The sequence below is a fragment of the Carettochelys insculpta genome, chromosome 19, assembly GCF_033958435.1.
Source record: "Carettochelys insculpta isolate YL-2023 chromosome 19, ASM3395843v1, whole genome shotgun sequence".
NCBI lineage: Eukaryota > Metazoa > Chordata > Testudines > Carettochelyidae > Carettochelys > Carettochelys insculpta.
In genome coordinates this window covers 4,753,353-4,779,869 of record NC_134155.1, presented here as the reverse complement: position 1 = coordinate 4,779,869, position 26,517 = coordinate 4,753,353, and the positions used below count along the sequence as shown (strand labels likewise).

The 26,517-nt window shown below is 51.5% G+C and overlaps 2 protein-coding genes and 2 long non-coding RNA genes across 10 annotated transcripts in view; 2 read left to right on the top strand and 2 right to left on the bottom strand.

The window, feature by feature from the left end:
• Positions 1–7,477, bottom strand: part of LOC142023025 (uncharacterized) — a 9,095-nt gene extending 1,618 nt beyond the window's left edge. For both annotated transcript variants that reach the window (XR_012648100.1, XR_012648099.1), the window contains exons 1-4: positions 7,338–7,477; positions 6,907–6,955; positions 1,737–1,951; positions 1,522–1,652 (exon numbers count right to left, since the gene is read on the bottom strand). This is a non-coding gene — a long non-coding RNA (uncharacterized LOC142023025). The remainder of the gene's footprint in view (positions 1–1,521; positions 1,653–1,736; positions 1,952–6,906; positions 6,956–7,337) is intronic.
• On the top strand, positions 752–24,547 carry SLC47A1 (solute carrier family 47 member 1). Of its 6 annotated transcripts, none has more exons than XM_075013528.1 (18): positions 752–1,268; positions 4,755–4,856; positions 6,820–6,888; positions 7,364–7,512; positions 8,155–8,197; positions 9,683–9,727; positions 10,360–10,457; positions 11,011–11,108; positions 11,550–11,663; positions 11,918–11,985; positions 12,653–12,761; positions 15,023–15,098; positions 15,990–16,059; positions 16,769–16,901; positions 18,134–18,228; positions 20,403–20,484; positions 21,175–21,294; positions 21,440–21,573. In XM_075013528.1, exons 1-17 carry the CDS (start codon positions 813–815, stop codon positions 21,246–21,248), a joined length of 1,881 nt encoding a protein of 626 aa, XP_074869629.1. In that variant the 5' UTR covers positions 752–812; the 3' UTR covers positions 21,249–21,294; positions 21,440–21,573. The 6 variants fall into 6 exon arrangements, with proteins under 6 accessions (XP_074869629.1, XP_074869628.1, XP_074869626.1 ...); XM_075013524.1 differs by lacking the exon at positions 21,175–21,294 and adding an exon at positions 22,525–24,547 and having other exon boundaries at positions 759–1,268; positions 21,440–21,694; XM_075013527.1 differs by lacking the exon at positions 21,175–21,294 and having other exon boundaries at positions 758–1,268; positions 15,990–16,014; positions 21,440–22,517.
• Positions 7,525–26,517, bottom strand: part of LOC142023026 (uncharacterized) — a 21,548-nt gene continuing 2,555 nt past the window's right edge. The window contains exons 2-3 of the long non-coding RNA XR_012648101.1: positions 12,454–12,539; positions 7,525–7,664 (exon numbers count right to left, since the gene is read on the bottom strand). This is a non-coding gene — a long non-coding RNA (uncharacterized LOC142023026). The remainder of the gene's footprint in view (positions 7,665–12,453; positions 12,540–26,517) is intronic.
• SLC47A2 (solute carrier family 47 member 2) overlaps positions 24,702–26,517 on the top strand; it is a 21,233-nt gene continuing 19,417 nt past the window's right edge. The window contains exon 1 of the mRNA XM_075013529.1: positions 24,702–25,429. Within this exon, the coding sequence (XP_074869630.1) occupies positions 25,259–25,429 (171 nt within the window). The 5' untranslated portion in view covers positions 24,702–25,258. The remainder of the gene's footprint in view (positions 25,430–26,517) is intronic.

The following is a 26,517-nucleotide window of genomic DNA, read 5'->3' as shown; positions in this document are numbered from 1 at the left end:
GTCTCTCTGGGGTTGGGGTGCAGGGACAGACAGTGGGGGTCTCTCTGGGGTTGGGGTGCAGGGACAGAGGGTGGGGGTCTCTGGGGGTGGGGTGCAGGGACAGGGTGGAGGAGTCTCTCTGGGGTTGGGGTGCAGGGACAGGATGGAGGAGTCTCTCTTGGGTTGGGGTGCAGGGACAGAGGGTGAGGGTCTCTGGGGTTGGGGTTCAGGGACAGAATGGGGGAGTCTCTCTGGGGTTGGGGTGCAGGAACAGAGGGTGGGGGTCTCTGGGGGTGGGGTGCAGGGACAGGGTGGAGGAGTCTCTCTGCGGTTGGGGTGCAGGGACAGAGGGTGAGGGTCTCTCTGGGGTTGGGGTGCAGGGACAGGGTGGAGGAGTCTCTCTGGGGTTGGGGTGCAGGGACAGAGGGTGGGGGTCTCTGGGGTTGGGGTGCAGGGACAGGGTGGGGGAGTCTCTCTGGGGTTGGGGTGCAGGGACAGAGGGTGGGGGTCTCTCTGGGGTTGGGGTGCAGGGACAGGGTGGAGGAGTCTCTCTGGGGTTGGGGTGCAGGGACAGAGGGCGGGGGTCTCTGGGGTTGGGGTGCAGGGACAGGGTGGGGGAGTCTCTCTGGGGTTGGGGTGCAGGGACAGAGGGTGGGGTTCTCTGGGGTTGGGGTGCAGGGACAGGGTGGGGGAGTCTCTCTGGGGTTGGGGTGCAGGGACAGAGGGCGGGGGTCTCTGGGGTTGGGGTGCAGGGACAGGGTGGGGGAGTCTCTCTGGGGTTGGGGTGCAGGGACAGAGGGTGAGGGTCCCTGGGGTTGGGGTGCAGGGACAGGATGGGGGAGTCTCTCTGGGGCTGGGGTGCAGGGACCGACGGTGGGGGTCTCTTTGGGCGGGGTGCAGTGCCAAAGACCAGACGCCTCTATGGGGGCGCTGCCGCCGCCTGTCCCTCTCAGCCCGCCCGGGTTCCCTTCCCGAGGCTCCGCTGCCCGGGACCCCGACCCGAGCCGGGCACGGGGCTGGGCGCCGCAGGCCACGCGCGGGAAGGCCCACGTGTCTCGAGCGGGCGGGGCCTTGCGCTGGGAGGCGGGGAAGCGGCGGCGGCTCCCGCCTGCATTTATCAGCCCGGGGGGCAGAACTTCGCTCCTTCCCCGGCTATGGAGCCACCGGTCCCCGCCGCCGCCGTCCTCCCAGCCCCGCTGCGGGGAAGCTGCCTGCGGAGACTCCGCGGGCTCCTGCCCGTGGGCGCCTGGCAGGAGAGTCAGGAGCTGGTCAGGATCGGGGGGCCGGTGGTAAGGAGGAGCTGGGGCTGGAGCTGGGAGACCTGTAACTCTGGCGGGGGGCGGGGTTGGGAGGCCGCTAAAAGAGGCCAGGAACTTAGGAGGTATCCGGCCGGGGCTGTCGTGCAAAGCGGGGGCAGAGCACAGCTGATGTGGGTGATCGGGAAGAAGTGGGGTCCGGTCGAGTTCCCTTTCCGTGCAGGAGCTGGTGGGAGAGGTGCTTCTACAGGTAACATGCCCCCAGACGAGGGCAGGGCCGGCTCACCTGTCATCCCAGGGTGCCATGGCGAAGCAGGCTGCAGCCTCTGGTGATGGGAAGCAGGCAAGGCAAGCAGGGACGCTCTGGCCTCAGGGAATCAGTGGCTAAAAGACGGGCCTGAAGCGTATAACGTCTCCCTGAAAGAAACAATGGGTGTGAAGAAATAGGCAAGACTGGCACGCCTTCAAGAGCTGTTTTACTGTATTGAGTGGCCAAAGTACCTTTGAGAGGTGGTGGTGGTGGGTTGAATGACTTTTTGTTACGTTGGTATCCCCCGGTGAACTCCTTTTTGTGCCCTTCTCTTGAGCACGGCAAATCACGTTTCTTCTTTCCTAATACTGTACCATCGATGGCCCTCTGAGTTGCTCTTGCTTGTTGCTCTCTCGCAAGGGGATCTCTGACTCAATTGCCTCATCTCAGTTCTCCTTGGCAGGTCCTCAAAAAACAGAGATAGAAGAGGTTACATTCTGGCCCAAGCTGTACAGGCCTTGAGGTTCCCAGGGCTGCTTCTCCCCACTAATGCCTAGGGCTGCCATTGCCTTTGGACCTGGCCCCCAGCATCTCCCCTTCATGCTAAGCTCTGTGCTTCCCTTCTGCCCTAGAAGGAATGTGTGAATAGGATTCCTTCATTTCCTGATGTTGTTCTTGGGCAGCCATTGGCACTGCTGGAAGACGAGGTATTATGAGAAGATCAGAATGTTGCCTTAAGAGAGGAATGATGGTCTGGCCGTAGACCAGTGCTTAAGAAATATGGTGTCTGTTCCAAATGCCTCCCTGTGACCTTAGCCAAGTTGTTTAGCTCGCTACCCATAATCTGAGGTAGATTTTCAGATGAATTCAAGCTCAATCAGCACAGTAGGTGCTGAGCTCTGCTGAGAGTTGGGCCCTTCCTTTCTCTCCCATTTGTATAATGGGGATAACACGTCTTTCATCCATTTGGTCTTGTTTGGATGGGAATCTTTTGGCGGGGCTGAGGCTGTTCACTGTATGCTAGACGTTGTCTAAACACAATGGGATTCACAGCATCTGTTAAGGTCTCCCAACCCTGCTGTAATAAAGCAAAAAGGATTGTTGTAGAAATGGCGCCTGAACCAGCCCCGTGGAGCCAACCCCACCTTGAACTTTGGGCATGCGTAAACCTAGACCTAAATCTTGTGTCCTGGGGCAGGGTCCAGTGCTTATCTCGTGAATTGGCACATTCTTCACTGAGACACAGTTTTCTTATTCACTGGCTTCTCTGACATTTGAGATGCGGGGGGACGACCCTCTAATAGTAGTTTCAGTTCAACACTGCTTCTTCACAACTTCAGAACACTGGCCCTTGTTTTTGTAGTGGCATGTGCTTGGCCAGCTTGTGTTCCCAAAGTTACTCTAGCCCCCCTTTGGAGCAAAAACACTAGAACAATTAAGTACAAAACACAGGGGCTGTGTTAAAACCAGGCACTTCATTTAGTCAGAAGTAACAAATATACATTTTTAAGCAAGCTCCTGCACAGACATGTGGCTTGAATGTTGTTGAGGGCAGGGATATGCCCCCCAGCGTGATTACTCAACCTCCATCCCTCGGCACACAACCATGCACCAGGGCTGCTCTGGCCAGGCTGGAGCACCCCCTCCTCTGTGGACAGGGACTCTCTAGCCAGGCTGGAGCGCCCCAGCTCCCAGCAGTCATGGAGCCATTGTGGACCAGGGCTGCTCTAGTCAGGCTGAGAGCCCCCGCTCACAACACTCCCAGGCCCCTAGTGGGTGGGGGCTGCTCCAGTCCCTACCAGTTAACTGTTAACATCCCTATTTTCTTCCTGGAACAAATGCTTATAGCTGAGTATTTAAATGCCACAGAAGAAAGATCTGCCAAGCTGCAGACTAGACCAGTGGCTCTCAATCTTTCCAGACTACTGTACCCCTTTCATGAATCTGATTTTTCTTACTTCCCCCTAAATTTCACCTCACTTAAAAACATTTGCTTGCAAAACCAGACCCATCTCACCCAGCTCACTGTTACTGAAGTATGGCTTACTTTCTCACTCTTCCAGCTGTGACAAACTAAATCAATTGAAATATAAAAATATAAACCCTGCACTTAACATCTCACTGGGCAGCACACAGAGCAGTATAAACATGTCCTCGTAGGACATTTTAGCTTGTATTGGCTTAGTTTGTGCTTTTTCTCTCTAGCCTGCTATAAAACTAAGCAAATGTCTAGACTGATACAGCCCCAGGGAGACCTCTGTGAGCTTCCGGGGTGCAGGCAGGCAGCAGCAAGCTTTTAAAACCTCACAGCACCTGATGGGTCTTTCTCCCTGATTGACCAGTGCTTTGTTTTGCCAGAGGGTAAACTCTTGCAGTGTGTGCACTGTGCAGAGCCCAGTACAGGGGACTGTGATCTTCTTCGGGGATTCTAAGTGGAGTAGGAAGAGAGCTTGTATCAGAGGCAGGGTGTGAGGCCTACAGCTTGACCACTACTTTAGATCAGTCCTTTGGCCTTGCGCCAGGCCTCTGATACAAGATTATCTTTCTAATGCACTGTTACTAGAGCTGTCCCGGCCGTGGGGTGAGGTGGGGTGGCTGTCCCAGCTGGGGAGAGAATTTCCTGAGGCAGGGTGTGGCAGGAGCAGCAGGGGATCACCTCCTTTTGGCCCTCCCCTGGCACTCGTGAGGTGGCGCTGGAGGCAGGCTACTCTGCTCTGCCATGGCCTCACTGGCTACTGAGCCCTGCTTCACCATGGATGACGGGGAGTGGAAGCTGCTTCCCCCTCTCATGGAGAAGCAGGGTTCAGTAGGCCGGGAGGGCCTGGTGGAGCAGACTACTGCTCATGTTGCATGGTGAGCGTGGGGGGTGATGGGAGGTGACCCCCTGCTACTCCTACCACCGTTGCTGTGCCCTGCCCCAGGAAATACCCAGGCCCCATTGCCTCAGGGGAGGGGGTAAGAGCGCAGGATTGGTGGGGAGTAGGGGAGGAGCAGGGCCTGCAGCACAGGGGGTTGCCTGGAGCCTCATGCCAGGGAACTGGGGGGCTACGCTGCCCCTGGCCCCCAGGATGGCCCTGAGTATCACTGTGTAATATGTGCACACCCAAAATCAAACTGACTTTTTTCTTGGGTCAATTCTAAAGTATATTGTTTGACTGCATCACTTTATGCAATTTTCACCCCTACACTGGTCCAGCCTCTCCCCGTTTCTGACTGGCTTCCTTCCCATTTTTATCACCCCCTCTTGACACTTTTTCTTTCCACCCCAGTTCCTAGCCCAGTTGTTGGTCTTCCTGATCAGCGTAGTCAGCTCCATATTCTGTGGCCATCTGGGGAAGGCTGAGCTAGATGCTGTGACGCTTGCTGTATCCGTATGTATTATTCTGTTCTCCCTTAACTAAAGGTTTAATTTGTATGATGGGTGGATTAATTTAGATCACAGTGATTAAAATCACCAGTTTCAATTGTTATTTAAATCATCAAGCAGGAAACCTCAGTTAAAATAATCTATTTTAATTTTGTTTGGCATTTGTGCTTTCTTAGTTTTGGAAAGAAAAGGTTATTCTCATTCATTAATAACTGTAAAAACATGTTGATTTGTAAGTAAGCATAGCCTTTACTCTAAATTTGGTGCTTCTGTGTGGTAATGAGAAGGATAAGCTATATCTATACACATTTAAGCAATCGTATAACAGAATTTACATTTAGTCCCAAAACCACTTTGTAACAACAGGGAGATAATTCCACCTATGCTATGTATTAGAAGAACACTGGCACTGTACTTGTCCAGGACTAAGTAAATCCCCTAAATGCTTCCTTTCATCCACTGAAAGATTTCTAAGCTGTGATATTGGCTCAAACGCTATCCAAATGGGGCTCTGACTGCATTAATCGTGGTTAGTAGGGGCACAGCGTGTTCCCATCCCAGGTCCATATGCACTCCATGAAGTCAATTTCTTCCTTGTTGCATTCCTTACAGATATTTCTATCTCAGCAATCTGTAGGGTAGCAACTTAGACCTCTGCCCACACACTTACAGAACATTGTGATCAATGAAGATTTGGCTCTTAATGCCATCTTCGACTCCATAGCATTCTATGTGGGAACGGACTCTGCTCCGAAGCCCTAGCATCCAGTGTTGAGTATGCTTGGGAATTACCTATGGTGGAACAGCCATAGGGACAGTACTCGAAGAAGTTACATCTCAAGAAACCATTGTTACTGCACAAGGTATCACCCTATGGGTGCTCCACAACCCACCCACCTCCCCTCTACTTTGGAGCTCTCTATAGGGCTCTGCAGTGGTGAAGGAACTGAGGGGCTGTTGCCCAGGCTATGGTAGATAGCCTTGAGGCAGAGCACAAGGTAAGGGGAGCACATGTGGGCTAAATGGACACTGATACAAAAAATCTCTGATTAGAGGCCCAGGGGAGCATATATGTACAGTGGAGCACCCGTAGGGGTACACATCTCGAAGGCTACATCTACACTAACTCCGGAAGATCGACCGCTTAGGTTTGATCTTCCGGGTGCCATTTTGTGCACGTGTGAAACAGCAAATTCTGGGCTCAGCATCAACTCCAGAACTCCTTGTGAGCTGTGAGGATTAAGGAAGGTCGACGGGAGGAGCACTCCTGTCCACCTTCTGCCATGAAGACAGCCGTGGAAGTCAACAACTGCAAGGACAATTTTTGGTATGCAATTGGCGTAGCAGCCGTCGACCTTCCAGGTAAGTGTAGACGTAGCTGAAGAGTCATTGTTACTGCATGAGGTGAGTAACTTCCTCTTCTGGATTAGGTCTTAACATAGATTGCCAATTTCAATGTATTTTAAATAGGTTTATTTTTTAAAAGAAAACCTGTATTTAATTTATGTAAAATTGTAATTTAAATACAAAATGGAATTTTGTATTTTTAAAATATCTACCTTTTATTCACTTTAACCCTGGGTGATTTAAAAAGAAAAATAATTACTTCCTAGTGATTCTTTTCAAGAACTTGGTAAGCACAGTCTGATGTCACAAGGACAAGAGTCTTCATCTATTGTGTCTCAATGGCTTGTCCACTAAAGAGTAGTAGCCTGTTATCTGTACTCTTGGGGTATTTACATGTTAATTGGGGAGGAAGCTTGGCAAACGGAGGAAGTGAGAGAGGCTGGTTAAGGGGCCTTAATGTGCATTCCAAAAAGAAGGGAAATTTGGAAGCCTAAAATTGGCACTGAAATCTCCACTTCAGCTCCACCCAGTTGGGGAAAAATACATCTCTTTTTCTGAGCCTGCCTGACAGCCTGAGCTGCCTCCCTCCCTGATTTGTCTCTTTGTGGTCCCTTCTCCAGGTTATCAATGTTACTGGCATCTCTGTTGGCTCTGGCCTAGCATCTGCATGTGACACCCTAATGTCACAGGTGGGGACCTGACCTTACCTGTTCCCTTTGGTTGTGTCTTGTGCCTGTGGTGGTTTTATTTGGCGGGCTGGTGGAGGAAAAAGAAGAGGGATGACAACTGACAATCACCCTCTCACCCTTCCATTGGTCCTCGGAGCACATCTCCATCCTGCTGCAAGTCGTGGGCTGGTGGGGAAGGTTACCTGCACCAGACGTAGGCTGTGCACAATCTATGGGACCTATCCTAAATCCTTGTAGGTCAAAAGACTCCCGTTGACCTTGGTGAGCCTTGGTCTGGCCCCTGTGTAATTTTCTGGGACTTGCTGACCAGATCATCTCTGACCCTGGGAAGAAGGCTGAGGCCTTTCTTAGAAGATCTTGCCCTGTGGCAAGGTCAGTTAAATGACCCCTCTCACTGCCCACCAGACTCCATTCATCTAACCCTATTGCCTCAGACACTTGTTGCTCACCTCTCAGCTCCACTTTTCTTCCCCAGACGTATGGCAGTAAGAACACGAAGCGGGTGGGGACCATCCTGCAGCGTGGAATCCTCATTCTGCTGCTGTGCTGCTTCCCCTGCTGGGCTCTTTTCATCAACACAGAGCGGATCCTGCTGCTCTTACGACAGGACCCCGAAGTCTCCAGGTCTGGTGCGAGATTGCATCTTGTCCCTGCCCTGTAGCAATCCAAGCTCTGTCCCTGTGCTGACTCCCCTGTGAGTCCTGACGGCCACTCCCATGAAGTCAGCAGGTGCTTCTGTGGCTGTGGAGTCCACATCTGGGCTTCAGGAGGCCTGCCTATAGCAATGACATGGTCCACAAGCCCTGCTTAGTCAGTCCGGGGAGACAGAACCAGACTTGCCTCCCATCTTAGCGGGTCAGCAGAGTGGAATAAGCCACTTGTATTCCACCTCCTCCACCCTTAGCTGGCCCTTCCATGTCATGACCGAGTCAGTTTGCTGGGTGTCAGAGCATTTATACTGCTGGTGTCCCTGCTACACCTTCTCTTTGAGTTGAGAAAATAGCAGTCACTAGGGCTTTTACTCCAGTATCCTTACCCGGCACTAAATTCAGAGAGAGACCAGTTTAGACTCCATACAATTTTCCAAGTCACTTATAGTTCCTGTCCCCTATTTGTCCCTGTATGGAAGGACCTGCAAGCTGCTGGTGAGTTACCAGGTGAGGACACCTAGCACAAAATGAAGGGAAATTACGGGTGCATACTTCCTTCACTTGGTTCTTCTCGTACTGTGATGTTAACTGGATGGAAATTCTACTGTTTTTCCAGGTTAACCCAGATTTACGTGATGATCTTCATCCCAGCCCTTCCTGTAAGTAGCCACTAAGGTTACTATGTGCTTTGCTGCTCCGAGTAATGAGACGTGCCCTCTGCTCCGCAGAACACGAGAGGCAACTGTAATTTATGGGTGTTGATGACGTGTCCCACTGAAACTTTAATACAGAGCTGCAGCCTGCTCAGAATACAGGCCCCCTCAAGCAGCCTTCCCTCTCGTCACTCAGAGACTGACTACTGCATGTTTAATGAGCAATTTTTGTAGGCAACACTTTTGCATACAGGTTGAACCTCTCTAGTCTGGCACTCTTGGGACTTGACCAATGCCAGGTGAGAGAATTTGCTGGACCACAGGAGATCAATATTGTCTAGCAGCATTACCAGCACTTCCACTGCTAACTGCTCTCTTAGAAGACATTTAGGGGTAAATTACAAGTAAATAACAGCACAGAACACTGAGAGCCAGGACTGGTGGCTGCAAACAAACTTTATGGGACCACGGGAAACTTGGCCACGCCCAGGATAAGTGGTTGCCCAGCTAATCATGCCAGATTATTGCTGTTGCTGGATGAAAGAGTTCTGGATTAGAGAGGTTCAACCTGTATAATATTATCTCCCAGGAGCATTGGGATCGGAGGTCTCCATGGTCAATAATTTCATATTAAAGCTATATGAGGGGAGGGATAGCTCAGTTGTTTGTGCATTGGCCTGCTAAACCCAGGGTTGTGAGCTCAGTCCCTGAGGGGCCATTTAGGGGTCTGGGGCAAATAGATTAAAAAAAAAAAAATCAGTCAGGGATGGTGATGGGTCCTGCTGTAAGTGCAGGGGACTGGACTCTATGTCCTCTGAAGGTTCCTTCCAGCCTTCTGAGATAGGCCCCTACAATTTCACACACATTAGCAGCTGCCAGGCTTCTGGCAAGGATCAGAACAGGCCTTGGGACAAATTGCCTTCCTGACTACCTTTGTACTGTGTGCTGGGGCTTTGGAGCATAGTTGGCTCATAAGCCCACTGTTCCATCTGCTTTCGCTGAGGCTGTTGCATTCCACTGCCCTGAAGGACAAAGCCCAGGATGTGTCTCTCTGCAGCTCAGGAGACCACTGTGCCATCCCTGTGTGAGAGGTGATATTTGGTGCCCAGCTGAGGAAAGGACACTGCTCCGAACAGCAGGAGAGCTACACACATTGGCCAGCCCAGGGGAGAATGGAAGGCTTTGCCAACATTAAGGGCTCAGCAGCTGACTGGAAGCCACAGATGCATAAACCGAAGCAGGGCATAGAGAGCTGCTTTAGCGCATTTGATCATGTCACAATACTTTGGATGGGGGATTTGAAGGAGAGAGAAATCTTGTTCTCTGTGAGCTTCGTTGCAGCCAACTCCTGCCCCAGAACTGATGGCGGGGTGTGTCTAATTCCTGTACCTCCACTAAGTGATGGTAGGAAGTAGCTTGTGGGCAGCCCTCTGTGGCATTACGGTGCTGCTAATGAAATGGAATCTAACGATATCTCTCTCCACCTTGCAGGCAGCATTTCTTAACCAGCTGCAGACAAGATACTTACAAAGCCAGGTACTATTCCTGCTAGCAAGCTGGGCTCTGAGCCATACAAGTACATTGAAACACATCTCTCAGACCATCCTGAAAGCACTGGATCCCAGCTTGCTCCCCCCTGTTGGGGCATGGGCTGGAAAAGGCAGCAGTGTACTTGTCTTTGATCAGTCCCCTTCAGCAGTGGGAGCACAGCATCTCCTGGCCTGCACGGCCCTCTGTCACAGGCAGAGCTGCTTCGATGATCCCCAGAGGAAACTGTTGAGGCCTCTTGGGCTGGAGGGGGAAGTCTGTCTCTTTCTTGGCCTTTGAGGGGTAGAGGGAGCATGGATGTCAGAAGATGCAGCCACATTCCTGTCTGCTTAGGAACTTTGTGCACTAATCACTGATTTTAATGGCTCTGGGTCTCCCAAATGGCAGGTTCTGCTGCCATCAGGTTTCCTCTTCACCTCCAACATTGCCTTGCCTTCACCTGAACTTGGCTGAAAACTCTGGTCAGGAGACGTCAGCCTGGCCAGTTCCTGGAGCCCTGTAGGCAGCTTAATTCCCCGCAAATGATGCTGTTACAGTTAGAAATGAAGACTGGATTCCTGAACTGGCCAAGGGTTTGGATGTCTGGTTGTGGTTCTTGGTTCACTTTCCCTTCCTCCCAGGCAATCATCTTGCCCCAGGTGGTGACGGGGGTCGCAGCCAATCTCCTCAATGTGGCCATGAACGCCCTCTTCCTCTATGTGCTGAGGCTGGGATTGGTGTGAGTATGAGCAGGGTCAGAAACTCCCAGGGGCTGGGTTTTAGCAAAGATCCTGGGGCCTACCTGGCCCCAAGGCTGCTGTTTTCCCCTGGGGGCTCCCTGACTGGATGGTGCTGAGTCTTTGTCCATGGGTAGAGAATTGAATCACAAGCAATGCCACAGAGGCATTCCCATTTGCAGTCACTATCATTGAGGGTTGTGTGCTCCTAGCAGGACACCGTCATGCCACTCTTCATCACAGGTGAGTCTGTTCAGTACAGGGCAGTTGCATGGACACTTGTCAGCAAGTGACATAGCTGTGGACTAACCAGGGTCTGTAGCTCAGTGTGCGGGTGTGTTGGGAAAGCAGTGGCTGGGAAGAGACATGGCTGCAGTTCCAGGAGGCTTCTGCACATCCCTCCGAGTGCGTTAGCAGAGCTGTGTGTAAAAGCTTCCCCTGGCTAAGATGCCAGATGATCCTGCTCTTTGCATCCATGCCAAGGAAATACACAGGAGAAAGAGGCTCAGTTTAATGGAGAAATGCCCTTTGTAACCATTCAACCTCTCCCTGCAGGGGCTCTGCCTGGGCCAACACCATTTCCCAGTACACCCAGACTGTTCTACTCTTCCTGTTTGTGTGGTGGAAGAAAATACACGTCAAGACCTGGGAAGGTAGCATTTGTCTGCATCCCGTTCCAGGGTGCTGGCTTGGTCCTGCAGCTGCTAGAGCAGAGGGAAGCAGTCTTGGGTTCAGATCCCTGGGAAGTTAGCCAGGTTGATTTTGTTTGCAAGGTGCAAACGTGTCAGCTGCTTCCAGAGGATTTCCCCTCCATCTCTTTAGCTGAGCACAGTGCTTGGAGTTGGAGGCAGGATTGTGGCCTCTGGCTCATGCCTGAGTATGGCCCTGAGATCAGTCCCTCGGGCCATGTTACCCCATTGCATGAGACTGCAGGATTGGCTGGACCTGTGCCCATGAAGTTCTACCTTGTGGCTCATGGCTGCTCCTCTGTCATGCTGAGCTGCCCCCTGCGGAGACTACAAGTGTGGTGTCCTCTGGGGACAGAGAGAGGTGGGTAGTCCACCTTTCTTATCCCTCGCTGTGTCTTGTTGCAGGTTGGACCAGGGACTGTCTCCAAGAGTGGGGCTCCTTCTTTCGGCTGGCCATGCTGGGCATGTTCATGACGTGCATTGAGTGGTGGACCTTTGAGATCGGGAGCTTCCTTACAGGTGAAGGAGCCTGTTCCCTCCCTTGCCTTAGCAGGGGTCTCCCATTGCGCACGCTTTTTGGGAGTAGCCCAGGTGGCTGAGCAGACATTCATGAAGCCGCCTGAGGCAACTCCAACCTGTCATCCCCCCTCTGGGATTTGGTAGGCTGGTGCTCCCTCACTCCAGTCGGACGACAGCCTAACAACATAGTTCCTCCAAGGAATGAAGCTCTTTTCATTCTCCTTTGCACAACAAAAGCCCGGCCTCTTTTCTAGGTCTGATCGGTGTGGTGGAGCTGGGAGCACAGTCCGTAATCTACGAGCTGTTCACTGCAGCGTACATGGTAAGAGCTAAGCTTGAGACGCACTGCACGGTAGGATCAAGGGGCCTTGAGGACTCTGGAGGTGCCAAGACCGGAAGAGCAGATGGCACTGTAAGATGGAGGAGGGTTGGTGGAGCAAGGGTGGGGAGCGGACAACTGGCATAACAGGCACTGCCGCCGGTGGAGGCAGAGCTGTATTGATGAACCTGGGGTTTGTGGCAGGTGGTTCCCAGGACTGTCCTGGCAGGGGCTCTTTCTTGCACCTCAGGACTGAGTTGCATTGGCAGAACTCTCCTGGGAGGGACTACAGGTCTGGAATAAGCCAGTGCTGCAGCTGACTAGTGTGTTTGAAGAAGCTGGTGCAGCCTCTGCCTGTCATACTCCCTTATGCCTGTGCTATTACTCCAGCGTTTGTGGATGCTAAACCCAGAGGACAATTCTCCAGAGCTGTGAGGACCTACTGGTTTTCCAGAGTGCTGCTGTACTTACCCCGGGGTAGTGCGTAGCTTGGCAGGGACCAAGGCAGTCTGAAGAGGCAGCAGAGGGCAAGTGATGCTGGCTTCTATCTGTCCTTCCTGTAAAGGGAAAGCTAGGTTACTGCAGGCTCCCTCAGCCACTAGCATCCTGTCATGAGCACGGCCGCACAAACCCTAACCACAAACACGTGGCCCTGTTTTCTCACGCTTAGGTGCCACTGGGCTTCAGCGTGGCTGCCTCGGTCAAAGTCGGCAATGCCTTGGGAGCAGGTGACGCAGCGCAGGCAAAGAAATCCTCTATAACAGCCCTGCTGTGCGCAGGTGAGCGTGTGCTTCTATCCTGGGGTGGCCAACCAGCTGGAGACTAAAAGCCAAAATATATACGCACAGCTAACTAGATATATAATCTCTCGCTCTCTCAGAAATACGTGGCAGAATGCCCTCTCCCTCCTCCAGAGCCAGATACCCCCAGCCCTGTCCCCTCCCCCTGCTCTGACCCAATGCCTGGGTCTCATGGGAGCTGCCACTGCTGCAGCCACGTGCTTCCCCCTCCAGGACAGTGCTGGGGCGCGTGCGCAGAGCAGTGCCGAGCAGGCCAGGTGCATGGCTCTGAGCAGGAGCCACATGTCATTGAGCAAAGAACCACATGTGGCTCGAGAGCCACGGGTTGGCCAGTCTTATTCTACCCAGTGACTGCTGGGGTGATGTTTTTCTGGTGGCCTCTCTGGGGACAGCACCAAATGGAGAAAAATTTCATCCCAGGCAACTAGTGCTACAAATGAACCTGAATTTCCTTCTCCTTATTGGTGCCTCTGTGTAATCCCAACCTGAAGCCGTTTAGACTGGATTCTTCACAGCCATTTCCCCTGTCTGGGCCCAGCCCAGTAGCAAAGGGCAGGTGCAGCTGGGGCAGGGTTCCAGCCGAGAAGACAAAATCTGGCTTGAAGGAGGAGGTGTAGGAGAGAGCCTCCCACGGTTTAAAGGAATAATTGTCATCCTCTTGGATTTGGTAGATGGATGGTTGCCCAGAGCTCCTGTCTGAGGGCAGCCCATTAAAGCAGAAGCTGCAGAAAGAGTTTTCATTTGGGAGGTTGGGGATTCACCAGTGTTCACTCCTTTTGAAAATCTGACCCTAAAAATGTTTCTGCCCATCTTAGGTTGGGTACCCAGCCCCAGCCAGGGTCTTTTTTTTAAAATAAAGCCTAAATTACAGCCATTCATTCCTATCTGTCAACTTAATACTAAACCCTTTAAAAATCCCTGCTCCCAAGAACTTACAATCTACAAATCACCCTTTGAAACTTGATATTACAACCCATACTGGATGGTGCTGTGGCTCAAAGAAACGTAGGGCTGGAAGAGACCTCCATAGGTCATTTAGTCCAGTGTTTCTTCAACATTTTGAGACCACCAAACAATAATATTTTTAATGCAAAACACCTATGAAAATAAACCATAACATGCTACACCCGCATCTTGGCTGGTGTCATGCAGCTGACTGACAGTGTAACCGCCATGGTATTGCTAGTTGCTACGCCACCGTACAGATAGGAGAAGACTGGGGGAGAGGGGACGCTAGCACAATGTTAGTCAACTTTGCCGTGTTGCCAGACTACTACCACTTTCACGAGACGTAGAAATAAAAGTGTTTCAGTGCCGTTATCGTAAAACAGTTATTGCGAAACTTTGTATTGTTTTTCCAACTGCTCGTGGCACACCTGTGAGTTGTTCATGGAACACGAGTGTTCCATGGAGCATAGTTTAAGAAACATTGATTTAGTCTACCCCATGTGGAGAGGTGGGACTCTTATCTAGACCATCCCTGCCAGGTGTTTCTCTAACCTGTCTTTATAAACCTCCTGTGATAATTCCATAACTTGTCTAGGCAATTTGTGGCAGTGGTTCACTTCCCGGACAGGAGGGTTTAGCTCAAATTTCAGACTGTTTTCTTTGTGATGTTTTAATGGTGGCTTGAGGTGTTTGGGGAGAAAAGAGAGCATCACCATTAAAGTATAGCCCTTAAGTTCCTTGGAGATAGGGACCATCACGTTTACTTTTCAACTTCTTTGTGAAGGTGGGTCACATGCACTGTTCCCTATAAGCTGAGGAGCAATTCAGATGCCACCCAGCTGCTCAGCAGAGCACCTGCAGTTGGCAGTGGTGCACATTTTCACATGCCTTGGTGCACATAAAATTTCTTCTACCCAGAGATGGAAAAAAACTAGAGGGAACCCTGGTCACAGGCTGTCCTTACTTGAACTGAACTCCTCAAAGGCAACTCAGTTAAGCTCCTCTAGGAAATGTCTTCAATTATGCTTGCTTTCATAGCATCTGATTTAGTGCTCTACTCCTTGCACCAGGACCTGTGCGGAAGGAATCCCTGGGGAATTAACTCATCAAATTCCCCTGTTTTGTATGGCAGTAGCACCAAGAGTTCCCCACCAGGATTAGGCTCCCACTACATCAAGCAGTGAACAAACATAGTGCCAACTGCCCAGATATCTTGGTCCAAACAGCTGCCCAGGAGAGGAGAAGACCATGGTGCCTATCTTAATCAAATCTATTGTTTGACTGTCTTGCAGGAGCATTTGGCATGGTGGTCAGTGTCACACTGGGCTCCTTGAAGGACGTAGTGGGCTATATCTTCACCAGTGACATGTGAGTATTCTGATTCCATCAAAGACAATTGTTTAACTTATTGGACTTTTCCAGGACTGTTGTTTTCCTGGTGCTGAGGATGAGGTGTGGACTCAGAAGCAGCCAATTAGGGACTGGTGTGTAACTTCAAATCTGGCCAGTTCCCTTCCCACCCGAGGTTCTCCCCAGGCCGTTGGGTAGTATGGTGTCCAGTGTGAAAACTATAGCACAGGGATGGGCAGCCACCACTAGTGGGTGGGTCGTACGAGTGGCACTCCTTCACCTCAGTGTGCTGCAGCAGCTGGCGGCTCTCTGGGGTTCCACCTGCAGCCCCACAGCCTCCCTGTCTGCTCCCCCTCCCTCATGTGCCTCTTGCACACTGGGGACCCATAGCCCCACATTTCCTACGCCTCCTGCTCCCTCCCAGCACTTTGGAAGGAGCGCTGACCCCCTCTCATCCCCCTCCCAGAACTATAATGTCAGGAACAGCTGATTCACAGCATCCCGGCTCTGGAAGGGAGGGGATGGCTCGATTCCCTCCCTCCCTCAGGCAATTCACAGCTCCTCAGAAAGTGCTGGGAGAGGGCGGGGAGGAGTAGGAAGTGCAGGGCTCTGGTGCCCCAGTGTCCAAGAAACACATGTGGGGAGCAGCTAGGGAGTCCACGGCCCTCATGGTGCCCACCACTGCTGTAACACCTCTAACTCCAAGTCTAATTCAAAGGCAGTAGAGTCCCACCGACTATCACTGAGCTTTGGATCAGGCTCTTAGCCTCCTACAGAGCAAGTCACAGCGAATCAGTTTCAGAGCTGGGCTTAGAAGCATGGAGGAGTTCTTTACTTCCAGTCCTGTGTTCAGACCGTGCTGTCGGTGTCACATGCCAGAACGATTGCATCGTTTCTTTCTCCCAACAGCGAAATTGTTACCTTGGTGTCGAAGGTAATGCTGATATTTGCTCCCTTCCACCTGCTTGATGCAGTAGGCGTGAGTATTTTAATGCACCACCTGGTAAAGCTGATTGGAACTCTCTGGCTTGTTCTATTGTCTTGATCCTTGGCCACTTGCCTGCAATCTGCTAAAATCAATGGGGGAAAAAATTCTGCCTGTGTCTGAAAGCAGCAGCCTGTGGGATCGTGGGGCACTTTAAAACACCGGGTGCTTGTAGCCACTTGTCAGTGCAACCAAGACGTCCCAGCTCCTGCCACCAAAAGGCTACAAATCTGCTGCCAAAGTTGCCTGTCTTGGATGCCAAATAGTGGCTGCTCTGATTCTTATTTAGGCACCTAAGCAGATGGCCTAGTGTTAGGAGGTGCTAAGTACTCACAAGCTCCGAATAGCACCAAGGTTTGGCCCTCTGCATGGTACTTTCATATCTCTTCTCACCTATGGATATATAAGGGCACCCGCTGCTGTCTGCACACTTGCAAGGACAGGTCTACCAGCTGCTACACCTCTTGGTGTCTGAGGGCAGCTTGAAGCTTCAGACATTGATCTGCTGCCTTTGGCAGTAGCTCAGGGCAGAACAGACAGTCTCCTTGTTGGAGGGAAATTTGTGAAATAGGACTTCATCCCGTCCTGGCTCCATGAGCTATTGTTGCAGTAGTGCCCAGTTAATAACGACCAAGTAATCCTTTCCCCTAGAGCCCACCTGGTTCCAGCTATGGCTTCCGCATGTTGTTTCTGGTTTCCATAGGCTACGTGTGGTGGTGTGCTGAGAGGGACAGGAAACCAGAAGATCGGTGCTATTGCCAATGCCATTGGCTATTACGTCATCGGCTTCCCCATTGGGATCTCACTGATGTTTGCTGCCAAGCTGGGGCTAATAGGTATGTGAGGACAGCTATTAGCTATTATTAGCTATTGTACTATTATAATAATAGTAATTATTATAGCTATTAATATATATAATATAGTTAATATATATATTAATATAGCTATTAGCTATTATACTCTCAGGGGACACTGAGGACAGGAGATGCTGAATACTCTGAGCACTGTGGACTCTCTCCCCCTCTGTGGGGCTCAGTCCTGTGAGCCTGCAGGAGTCTTGGTGGTGTCCGTGATGTGAGCAGAGCTGGTTCCACCAGCTGCATGCTTCTGTTCCCCAGTTTGCCCTCCCTGAGGCCCTGATTCAGCAATGCACGTAGCTCAGTTCTAATGACTGCAGTGGGTCTCACCATGTGTGGATGCATGGTGCTGAATCGGGGGTTGGGATAAGCATCTGCTGCCCATAAGGACCTCCATGGGATAGAAGCCTCCCTCTGACTCCAGCGCTTGAGTCATGTCTTGGGTCCAGCAATTTTAAAGGCTTGGATGCTGAGCCAAATTCTTCTCCATTCAGAGCCAGCCCGGCAGGGCCCAGCCGGTGGGCAGTGCTCAAGGTGGCAGGCAGACAGCAGGCCTGGTGAGTGGGCAGCCAGCAGTACTGTCAATTGGAATGTGGGGCCCTGAAGGCACAGGCCCTAAGGCAGCCACTTTGCTTGCCTCGTCCTGAGGCTGGGGCTGTCTCTAGTGCCCTTAGCAATCTGGAGTTCAGCTCCAGAGAAACCGACTTCTATCTGCTCTGGCTGAGCACCATGAATACAGCTCTGTGGAGCTAAGCCAGATAAACGAACAGAACTCAACACTAGAACAACAAGATGCAACTGATGAAGCGGGTCTTTGCCCACGAAAGCTTATGCTCCAAAATATCTGTTAGTCTATAAGGTGCCACAAGACTTCTTGTTGTTCTCGAAGCTACAGGCTAATACAGCTACCTCTGATAACAGAACTCAGCACTGTGTGTTCTGTGCTCAGAGAGGCACAAAGCCTTGGGTCCGGTTAGCCTAGAGGAGAAGGTCTTCCAGGGGTGCTGGTGGGAGTCCACGAGGCTCCAAACGGTGCCTGGCTGCACATCTCAGGATCAGGTCTGAAGTAACAAGAAGCCAGCTAGACGTGTGGAGCAAAGCACTGATTCCCATTCATGTCTATGGAAGCGTCACCATTGACTGACTGCACTGAAGCCAGGACTGCACCTAGCATTTTCAGGCTGCTGACCCAGATTTCAACTTTGATGCAGGCCTGTGGGTGGGGATGGCCGTCTGCATGTCCTTCCAAGCCTTTTCCTTCTTGATCTTTGTCTTGCGCATGGACTGGAAGAAAGCTGCAGAAGAGGTAAGACACGCACACTAGCTCCTTAGTTTCTCCCAGTGTCTGCAGGCCAAATCTTGCACTCGTGAAAATCAGACCTCTGGGGTACTGTACTGGTGTAACTGCACAATTTGCCCCTCCAGTTCTGCGCATCAATGGCTGCTTTGTGGCAGGACGGTAGGGGCTGAGCACCTGCTGTTCACTGGTTATACACCTGAAAAAGACTTCAGAAGGGTCCTGGGTTCAGAATCACTCACTTGTTGCAAAAATAATCCCAACTGTACATACAGGAATGATGGAGACTAATTCAGCTACAAGCACTCGAGAGAGCTCTTGTGGACAGATCTCTGAAAACGGCCACTTAGTGTGCTGCAGCAGTCAAAAAGGCAAAATGCTAGGACGCATTAAAAAAGGGATAGAGAACAAGACAGAGAATGACTTCCTGCCTCTATAGAAATCCATGGTACGCCCACACAGATGTGGTCGCCTCATCTCCAAAAAGATACCTTGGCATTGGATAATGTTCAGAAAAGGGAGCAAAAAAGATGAGGGGTTTGGAATGGTGCCGTATGAAGAAAGATTAAAAAGCCTGGGAATTTTCAGCTTAGAACAAAGGAGACTAATGGGGGGATATGATAGAGGTGTCTAAAATCATGACTGATGTGCAAAAAGTAAATAAGGAAAAATTACTTACTTGTTCCCATAACAAAAGAACTAGGGGTCACCAAATGAAATTAAGCCACTTGCAAAACTAACAAAAGGAAGTTTTTCTTCACACAGCGCATTGTCTGTCTGTGGCTCTCCTGGCCAGGGGAGGTTGTGAAGACCAAGACTTTATCAGGGTTCAGAAAAGAACTAGATAAATCCATGGAGGTTCGGTTCATCAATGGCTATTAGCCAGGGTGGGTAGGAACGGTGTCCCTAGCCTCTGTTTGTCAGAGGTTGGAAATGGATGTCAGGAGAGGAATTGCTTTGCTGATTACCTGTTCTGTTCACTCCCTCTGGGGCATCAGGCATCGGCCTTTGTCGAGAGCTAGATGGACCTTTGGTCCGACCCAATATGGCTGTTCTTATGTTGATCAGGGAAGTCCCATGTTCCAGCTGAAGACTTCTGAGCTGGAAAGGGCTGCTCATGTTCCCTCAGGCAGGGAAGGGGTATTCTCTGCAGAGCATTCGCCAGCTGGAAGAATTGTCCAGTTAGAAATAACATCCTTATGGCCTTGGAGGCAGTTTTGGAGAGCCTGAGAGGTTGGAAGGACACTCAGCTAACAAAAGGCTGGCTCTCTCTAGGAGCACTGGAGCTGGTTGGGAGTGTGTGTATAATGTTGTCAGCTTATTTGAGTAGTGCCCTGCCAGCTGAACTGAACATATCTTTAGGTAACGCTCTCAGGACAGCGTGTCCGAGATGCATCAGCCTTGTCCCTGTCAGTATTGTTTTGGTGGAGGTCTTGCATTGTGTCCGATGCTGTGCATCTGGTTCCCATTGTGGTGCTGAAAGAGTTTCAGAAGCAAATTCTCCTTTCCACTGATGCTCTCGGGGCTTGCAGGGTTGTCCTTTGTCTGCATGGAACGTCTCTGCTGGGACTGGAGATCTCCTATGTATGAGAATGAGGAACGATCCCCCGTACCCTGGGTTTCCTCCTCGTACCTGCACATCCATAGGGCTTTCCTGTGGGTGACCTCAAGGTACTTCTCAAACACGAAGGGCCTCAGATAAAGGGAGCTTTGCTGCCTTAAGTTTCATAGCTCCATTTAATACCTGCATGAATCCAGTTGTGGTGATGGAGAGTCAGTGGTGAAGTTACTCTCCAAAGGCAGCACCCAAAGGTGGTATTGGAATCCCCTTGCTAGGGAACATCCAAACCCAGGAAAACATTTAACTGTCACCATAGCAATGGATGGGGAGTTCTCAGCACAACCGGCCATTCTGCTCTTCTGGCAATTTTCTGTCCCATTCCGTACCATCTTGTCTCCTGCCCTCGTCCCTGCGGTAGCTGAGTGCATTAGGCTACATGACTGACCTCTCTCGTGTAGCATGTTCTTCATTCTTCTCCCCACTGGGATCCCACTGATCAAAGTCCTGCTTGCTGGGGGCAGGTTTCTTAGGGCTGTGTTCCTACTGCCGCATGTCCCTGGCTGCACTGTCGTCTGCGCAGGGTCTGTGGAGAGTCTCTGACTGACTCTTTTTGTCATCTTAGGCTCAAATCCGAGCAGGGGTCAAACAGCAGCCGGTGGTCGTGTTTGCTAGTGGTGCTGTTGCTGATGAAACTGGTGGTTCAGGTAGGTGGCTGTGGGCCTGGAATTGGTGTCCGGGGGTGGTGTTGCAGTTCTCTGATGCCCCTGAGCTAAGATCGGCAGAATGTGCCAGTACCGCCTGTGATATAGACATCCTTGGCGCCTGCTCTGGCCATGTTCCTTGGAGACAGCCATTCAGCACAGCCAGGAAGAGCCCCCAAAGCACATGTGGGGTTAAGTGACAAAATAACACACCCTGGAGGCTCCCTGCCATTCCATGGACAGGGAGCTTCTGCAGTGCAGCAGGTCAGGGATGGATTGTGTGCATGGAGCTGGGGGTGATCCTCTGGGGGCAAGGCAGGGCCCCACTGATATCAGAACTTCGTCGTCTCATAGCAGATTAGCAGCTCTTGGGGTGAGTGTGGTCTTGTCCCTGCCACTCTAACGGATGGTCTCCAGGCAAGCGAATACCTTGGCAGTGGCTATCACCTGGCAGGGATGTTGGTGCTTGATTACTTGAACTGTCAGACAGTTCAAAGAGCACGTTGGGGCAAATAACCCACTGCTGTGTGTAAAGCAGGGACAGCTGCCTGTGCAGAGCTTGAGAGCAGCGGCTGCCCCCTTCAGCAGGAAGGGGACAAAGCCTGGCATGCAGAGGGCCGCATCCTGAGGGCAGCGCCTACCTACACTGGCTGGGGCTTCAGCACCGCTCTGATCAGACCTGTTGTCCGCCAGCCCTTGCTCCAGGCTTCCCATTCAGTTTTGCAAGGCCTCATTTGCAGCAGCTCTTCTGTGGCTGCTTCTGCTAACACTCTGCTCTCTACAAGTGGACACCTGAAGGCCATGCTCCTCCAGGTAACAAAAGGAGGGTTAGGATGATCCATCATCAGTGCCTGTCCCAGCCTTGGGGCAAGGGGTTGGCAACCTCTGGCTTTCAAGCTCTGCAACTAGTTTTCCAGCTCAGACCTTGCCTCTTCTACCCTCCCAATCTGCCACACAGACTATTTCACAGTGGAAACAGAGGTCCAGGATGCAGTGGTTTTGCCTGACCCCATCTCCAGGAGTGAGAGCCAGCCAGATCGCCAGCTCGTCCTGCAGGAGGATTCTTCACTGGTCTCTTCCTCTCCAGGACAGCACATCTTGTCGGGGAAGGAGCTGATCTTCCGTCGTGGGCTGGCTCTGGCTGTGGCCATTGCAGTCCTGCTAGTAGGGGTTCTAGTCAGGTTCCTGACTGGTAATGGCTAGGCACAGCCAGGTGAGGCTTGGGGTTGGTGAACATGGGCACAAGGCTGTAGTCAGGTGCTGGGGGATGAGGTAATGTTGGGATGAATCAGGAAGCTCATCCTTTCAGCGAGCACATCAGGGACCACTTCTCTTGGCATTATGGTGAAGGCGCGATGGCCCAGGGGGATGAGGGCACAACACGCATGGCATGAATGAGAGGGTAGAGGGGATACTTGCTTCTCCCTTCTACCGCAGAACGAGTCCTTAGCCCGGCTACCGGACAGATTGCACAGCACTCGCGGACAAAGGGAGGGAGACAGTCAAACATTACCAAGGGCTCATGGTTTCTTCTGCATGAGAAGTATTTTTTCCACACCTTCTGTGCTCTGCGGTTGGTTAAAAGAGTTTGCCCTGCCTGTGTCATGAGCCTCCCGTAGTATTCCAGAGCCCTTTTTACATTTCAGAGCTTGATCTGTGACTGGCCTGTAACGCAACGCAACACAAAACAAACTGAGGGTAACTCTGGCTTTGTTTGAAAGCGTTTGTAGAGTGCTCCAGCAACAGCTGAAGCAAACTGCCACACACTTTATGGCGTCGTCTTTAGCATGCGCCAGGCTGCTGTTTATAGGCCGTTTCCTAAATGTATTGTTTCCCTCACGCTTTTCGAATCTGGAATTTTGATACAGTACACTATGGATAAACATTCAGGGTGTTTAATTTCAGCAACTGGTACTAGTTTCTAATCACCCCAGCATGATCTATGAAAAGTATTGTGGGGGATGTGTAGATCTGAATCTGTTAACTACATGTTCCCAGGGAAGTGCTCCTAACAATCAACCTTCCTTTGTTGTGGATTTTCAGGCCCCAGTGCTATACTCAGCAAGGCCTGCTGCTGAAATGAATACAGGTCTTTCCAGTTCAGTGAGGGAGACTGGCTCGTGCTGAAACAAACATTTCTCGCCTAGTAAATGTGGAGCGTCCCTCGCTTTACCTTGCGGCGTCGACAGTGCTGACCCCAGGCACCTTGCTAACATGTGTCTTTGATTGCTTGGGGCTTTTCTAACTATGGAAGTGGCACTTGATTTCAGAGGGGACCATGTGTTTGACACCGGGCTGGGATCCCTCCCTGGCTCCCTTCATTGAGCAGGAGGGTTTGATGAACTGCTGGTGAAGAAATGCTTTGCTAAGATTTGGGTAGAAGAGATCCACAAAAATCCCCTATCGGCTACTCTTCTGAACTTCCAAATCTTTGTTCCAGGTCCATCTTCAGCATAGTCGGCACTCAAACCAAAACAGGGAGTAGTGTAGCCCTGCTCAGAGTATAGGCAGATGAGACTGCAGTATAAATACCTGTCTCTTCCTGCCCCATAATGCAGGGGTCAGTCTGGGCTACTGCTTACATGTGCTTCATGCACTGAAACGCTTTTCACCACTGCAATTATAACTCCAGTGCAGGTCTCAAAGGAAGGTGGAGTTCCACTGCCTGGCACAGACTTGTACAATAAAAAATGTCAGTGGATAAGTAACCTGTGGCAAAGGTCGCTGTGCAAAAGACCAGATTATCGATTATGCGAGGGAATAAAGGGTAATCCTAGCACATGACTGGGTGAAGGAAATTAGACATCAAAACCTTTAGCACAGAGATAAATGAAATTCCAAATTAATGTTCAATCCACCAAATGAACCATAAAGCTAGAACTGCAGCTAGCAGGGAAAACAGAAGGCCAAAGCAAGGCAGTGCACGTATATAATGGTTTATATATGGAATGAAAGGCCAGGCACTGACCCCGTGAGCACAGAGGGAGGCCAGATTTATGGGTTTCAGGACCAGCAACACCACTGAGCTGCAGCCCTGGGACTTGGCTTTTCATTAACACAGCTAAGCTAAAAAAAAGTAACTCCTTCCTTTGTCAGGCATAAGCAATCTTGGAACTCAAAGGTGCAATATTAAAGCAAGGATCAGCATTCACTGAGTGTTGCTGCTCACCACCTGCAGCTGAAGGAATGAATCCAAAGTGAGGATGGGTGATTTGGGGAGCAACCATGAGACCATAAGGCGAGCAACATAACTCTCACTAGAAGGGGTCAGTTGAAAGCCTCAGCCAACCCAAAAAAAAAATAGGCAGGTGGCTCTTTGAAGACCTAATCCTGCAGCCTTCAAGTCACTGGGTGCTCTGTCACTGACTGCAGAGGAGGAACATCATGGCAGAAAGCATACCCCTTGGGGGGACCCCGGGAGCTGCATAAATTGCATTGGCTACGCTGCTCTTAACATGGTGCATTGCCAGTGGAAATTGCGGAGTAGGTAGGACTCCAGCATTCTCGCCAATGGCCCCTCTAATCCTACTCTGCACTGATCTAGATGGCAGAGGGGTTAAAAACCAAACTGAGAGATGAGGCTGAGCCTGTGCGTCAGTTCGGCTACACCAGGAGAAACCTGGCTTCTTCTCCTGGCCTTGGCACTGCTCTGACCTCACTTCCCCTCCCACACTCTTTCCAGCTTGTTCCTGGTGGTTCCAAGTGCCTGGGTGGGGACTGGCCCTCACTATGTTGGTTCCATGGATGTCAGGGCCCCTGCTTCCGTACACACACATTGGCCAGCACAGCGATGGCCTCACGCTGGCAACGTGAAGACTAATGGCTGAATCTTGCTTTTCTCCCTCAGCCAGATATCCCCACTGCATCCAGCACCCAGCCCAGGGCAAAACCCACACTAAGTGCCATGTGTTTGTTTATTAAGCGGCACTGCACTGCAGCCCTGTGCCAGGGCCTGAGTGAGTACTGGCCAGAATGAGGAGCGCTCCCTTCGGGGTTGGCCAGGCCACTTCATGCAGCATGTCTTCTTTCCTTAGGTCTCCCATTCAGTCACCTGCCATTAGCTGCCTTGCTTAGCATGCAGGATAACACCGAGAGGCAGTCTGGTGGCAGAAATTCCTTGAGAGGTCCTCTAAGCCGGGGTGAGAAAACTTGGGACCCCATTTTTGTCCCTGAAATTAGCAGGGCGCTCCTCAACCTGTTTAATGGAATCCAAACCAATGGGAATTTCAGTTAGGTTCATATGAAAAAAAAAAACCAACCCAAAATCTTTTGGCATGTGTCAGAAGAGTAACACGTTGGATGCAAAAACTTTCCTGGTCGGTGTAGAAACGTGAATACGCAGAGATGTAAAAACCAGTAACACAGCAACATTTTTAATGCGATGGATGAGCCTGTGACCCAGCAGCCAATCATGCTGTGACCTCTTATGCAATTTCAGGCCCCCCCCAGGGAGCTCACCCCTCACTGTGCTCACTCCTGGACTAGGCCACTCCCGCTGTGCAGAGGCCAAACCAGGTGTACGTAGAATAGTATCCGATGCTATGCAAGGGTCTCCTGCTTCCCAGCCCTCCTGCTCCATGTATCCCAGGGCCTTTAATCATCACCAGTTCTCAGGCTGTGGCGGGGGGGTGTGGGGGCAGGTAAGGGTGAGCTCACTCAGCTGTACGCTCTGCTGCCCTTATGTAACAGTCACCTGCTGGGGTCAGCTGAAAGGAAGGAGTTTGGCAAACGGGGAAGGGAGAGAGGCTCAGTTCCTCCTCGGCGCAGCAGCAGCAGCATGGAGCTGGCGGGCACCATGGACAAGAACCCCTTCCGAGATGGCAGGGACATCGTCCCACAAGCACCGTCCTCCAGCAGCAGGCAGAAAAGCAGCCGCTGGCTTTGCCAGCTCATCCCATTCAACTTCTGGGAAGAGGCGAAGAACCTGCTGGTGCTGGGGTGGCCACTGGTGAGAGTGAGGGCAGATGGGAGAGCTCACACGAGCTGGCTTTGCCCTGCACACATGGGCTGGGGCCCTCTCCACTCCTACAATGACCCTCATGTTAGATCAGTGCCCCGAGTCACATGGGTTTGGCTCCTGCTTGCTGGAATTCCAGACTTCCAGGGAGTCACCTGCTGTAGGGGACCTTTGGGTGTCTGGCCCTCATTGGTCTTCCTGCCCCAGCCTGGGTCGGCCTCTCTGGGCAGGCAGGCAAGCTGGCCAGCCTAGCTCTGTACCCTTCTTCCCCTGGCTCTCCTTGAAAATCCAGGTCTCCTCTGAGCAGCATTTGCCCGCCGCAAGCTGTGCACTTGTGTGGCCATACAGGAGACATTCACATGCTGTCCAGCTGATGTGCAGTGCTCCTATAGCCAGCAGCCTGCATGTGTGTACTAGTGGTGCACTTCTGCACAGGCCTTGCTCCACATAACTAAATTTACTCTGCACTTCATGGAAAAAAATCGCGGGAACACTGCCTATGTCAGCAGGGCTCAGAGCCTAGGTGCTTGCTTCAGTTCCTCCGTGGGTTTAGTGCCTCCCCTTTGCTTTGTGCTGACTCATGCATCTTCCTGTGGTGTATCAGCTAAGGGCAAGTGGGCAAGAGAGGAACCATAGACTCAGTATTGATGGTCCCAGCACTGGGGAGCTAGGTGCCTGGTGCTCCTGCAGAAAGGGAAAGGGCTGAGCCACCACTGAGGGGAGTGGGAAAGCCCGTGTTCCTGGAAGGAGCTGGAGAGCTGGGGGTGGCAGGACAGCATTCCCCAGGCTGTGCTAGAGAAATCTTCTTAGTGTGTCTGGGGGGTGATGTCTTGTCCAGGGTGGAACAGGAAGTGAACCATAGACTGCACAGGCTGGTTGAGCTGCTGTGACCAAAGAGGAATGGAGCAGGTCTAGTCTTAAGGCTTCAAGATGGTGGCAGTGGCTCTGGGCTGCACTAGCAAAGGCTCTTTCTGTCGGTGGAGCTGATCAGATATTACCAAATGTGAGATGCATCTGAACAATGAAATTTGGCCTGGGGTGTTGGGGGGGGGGGGGGGGCTCCGACGAACCCGTTTCAG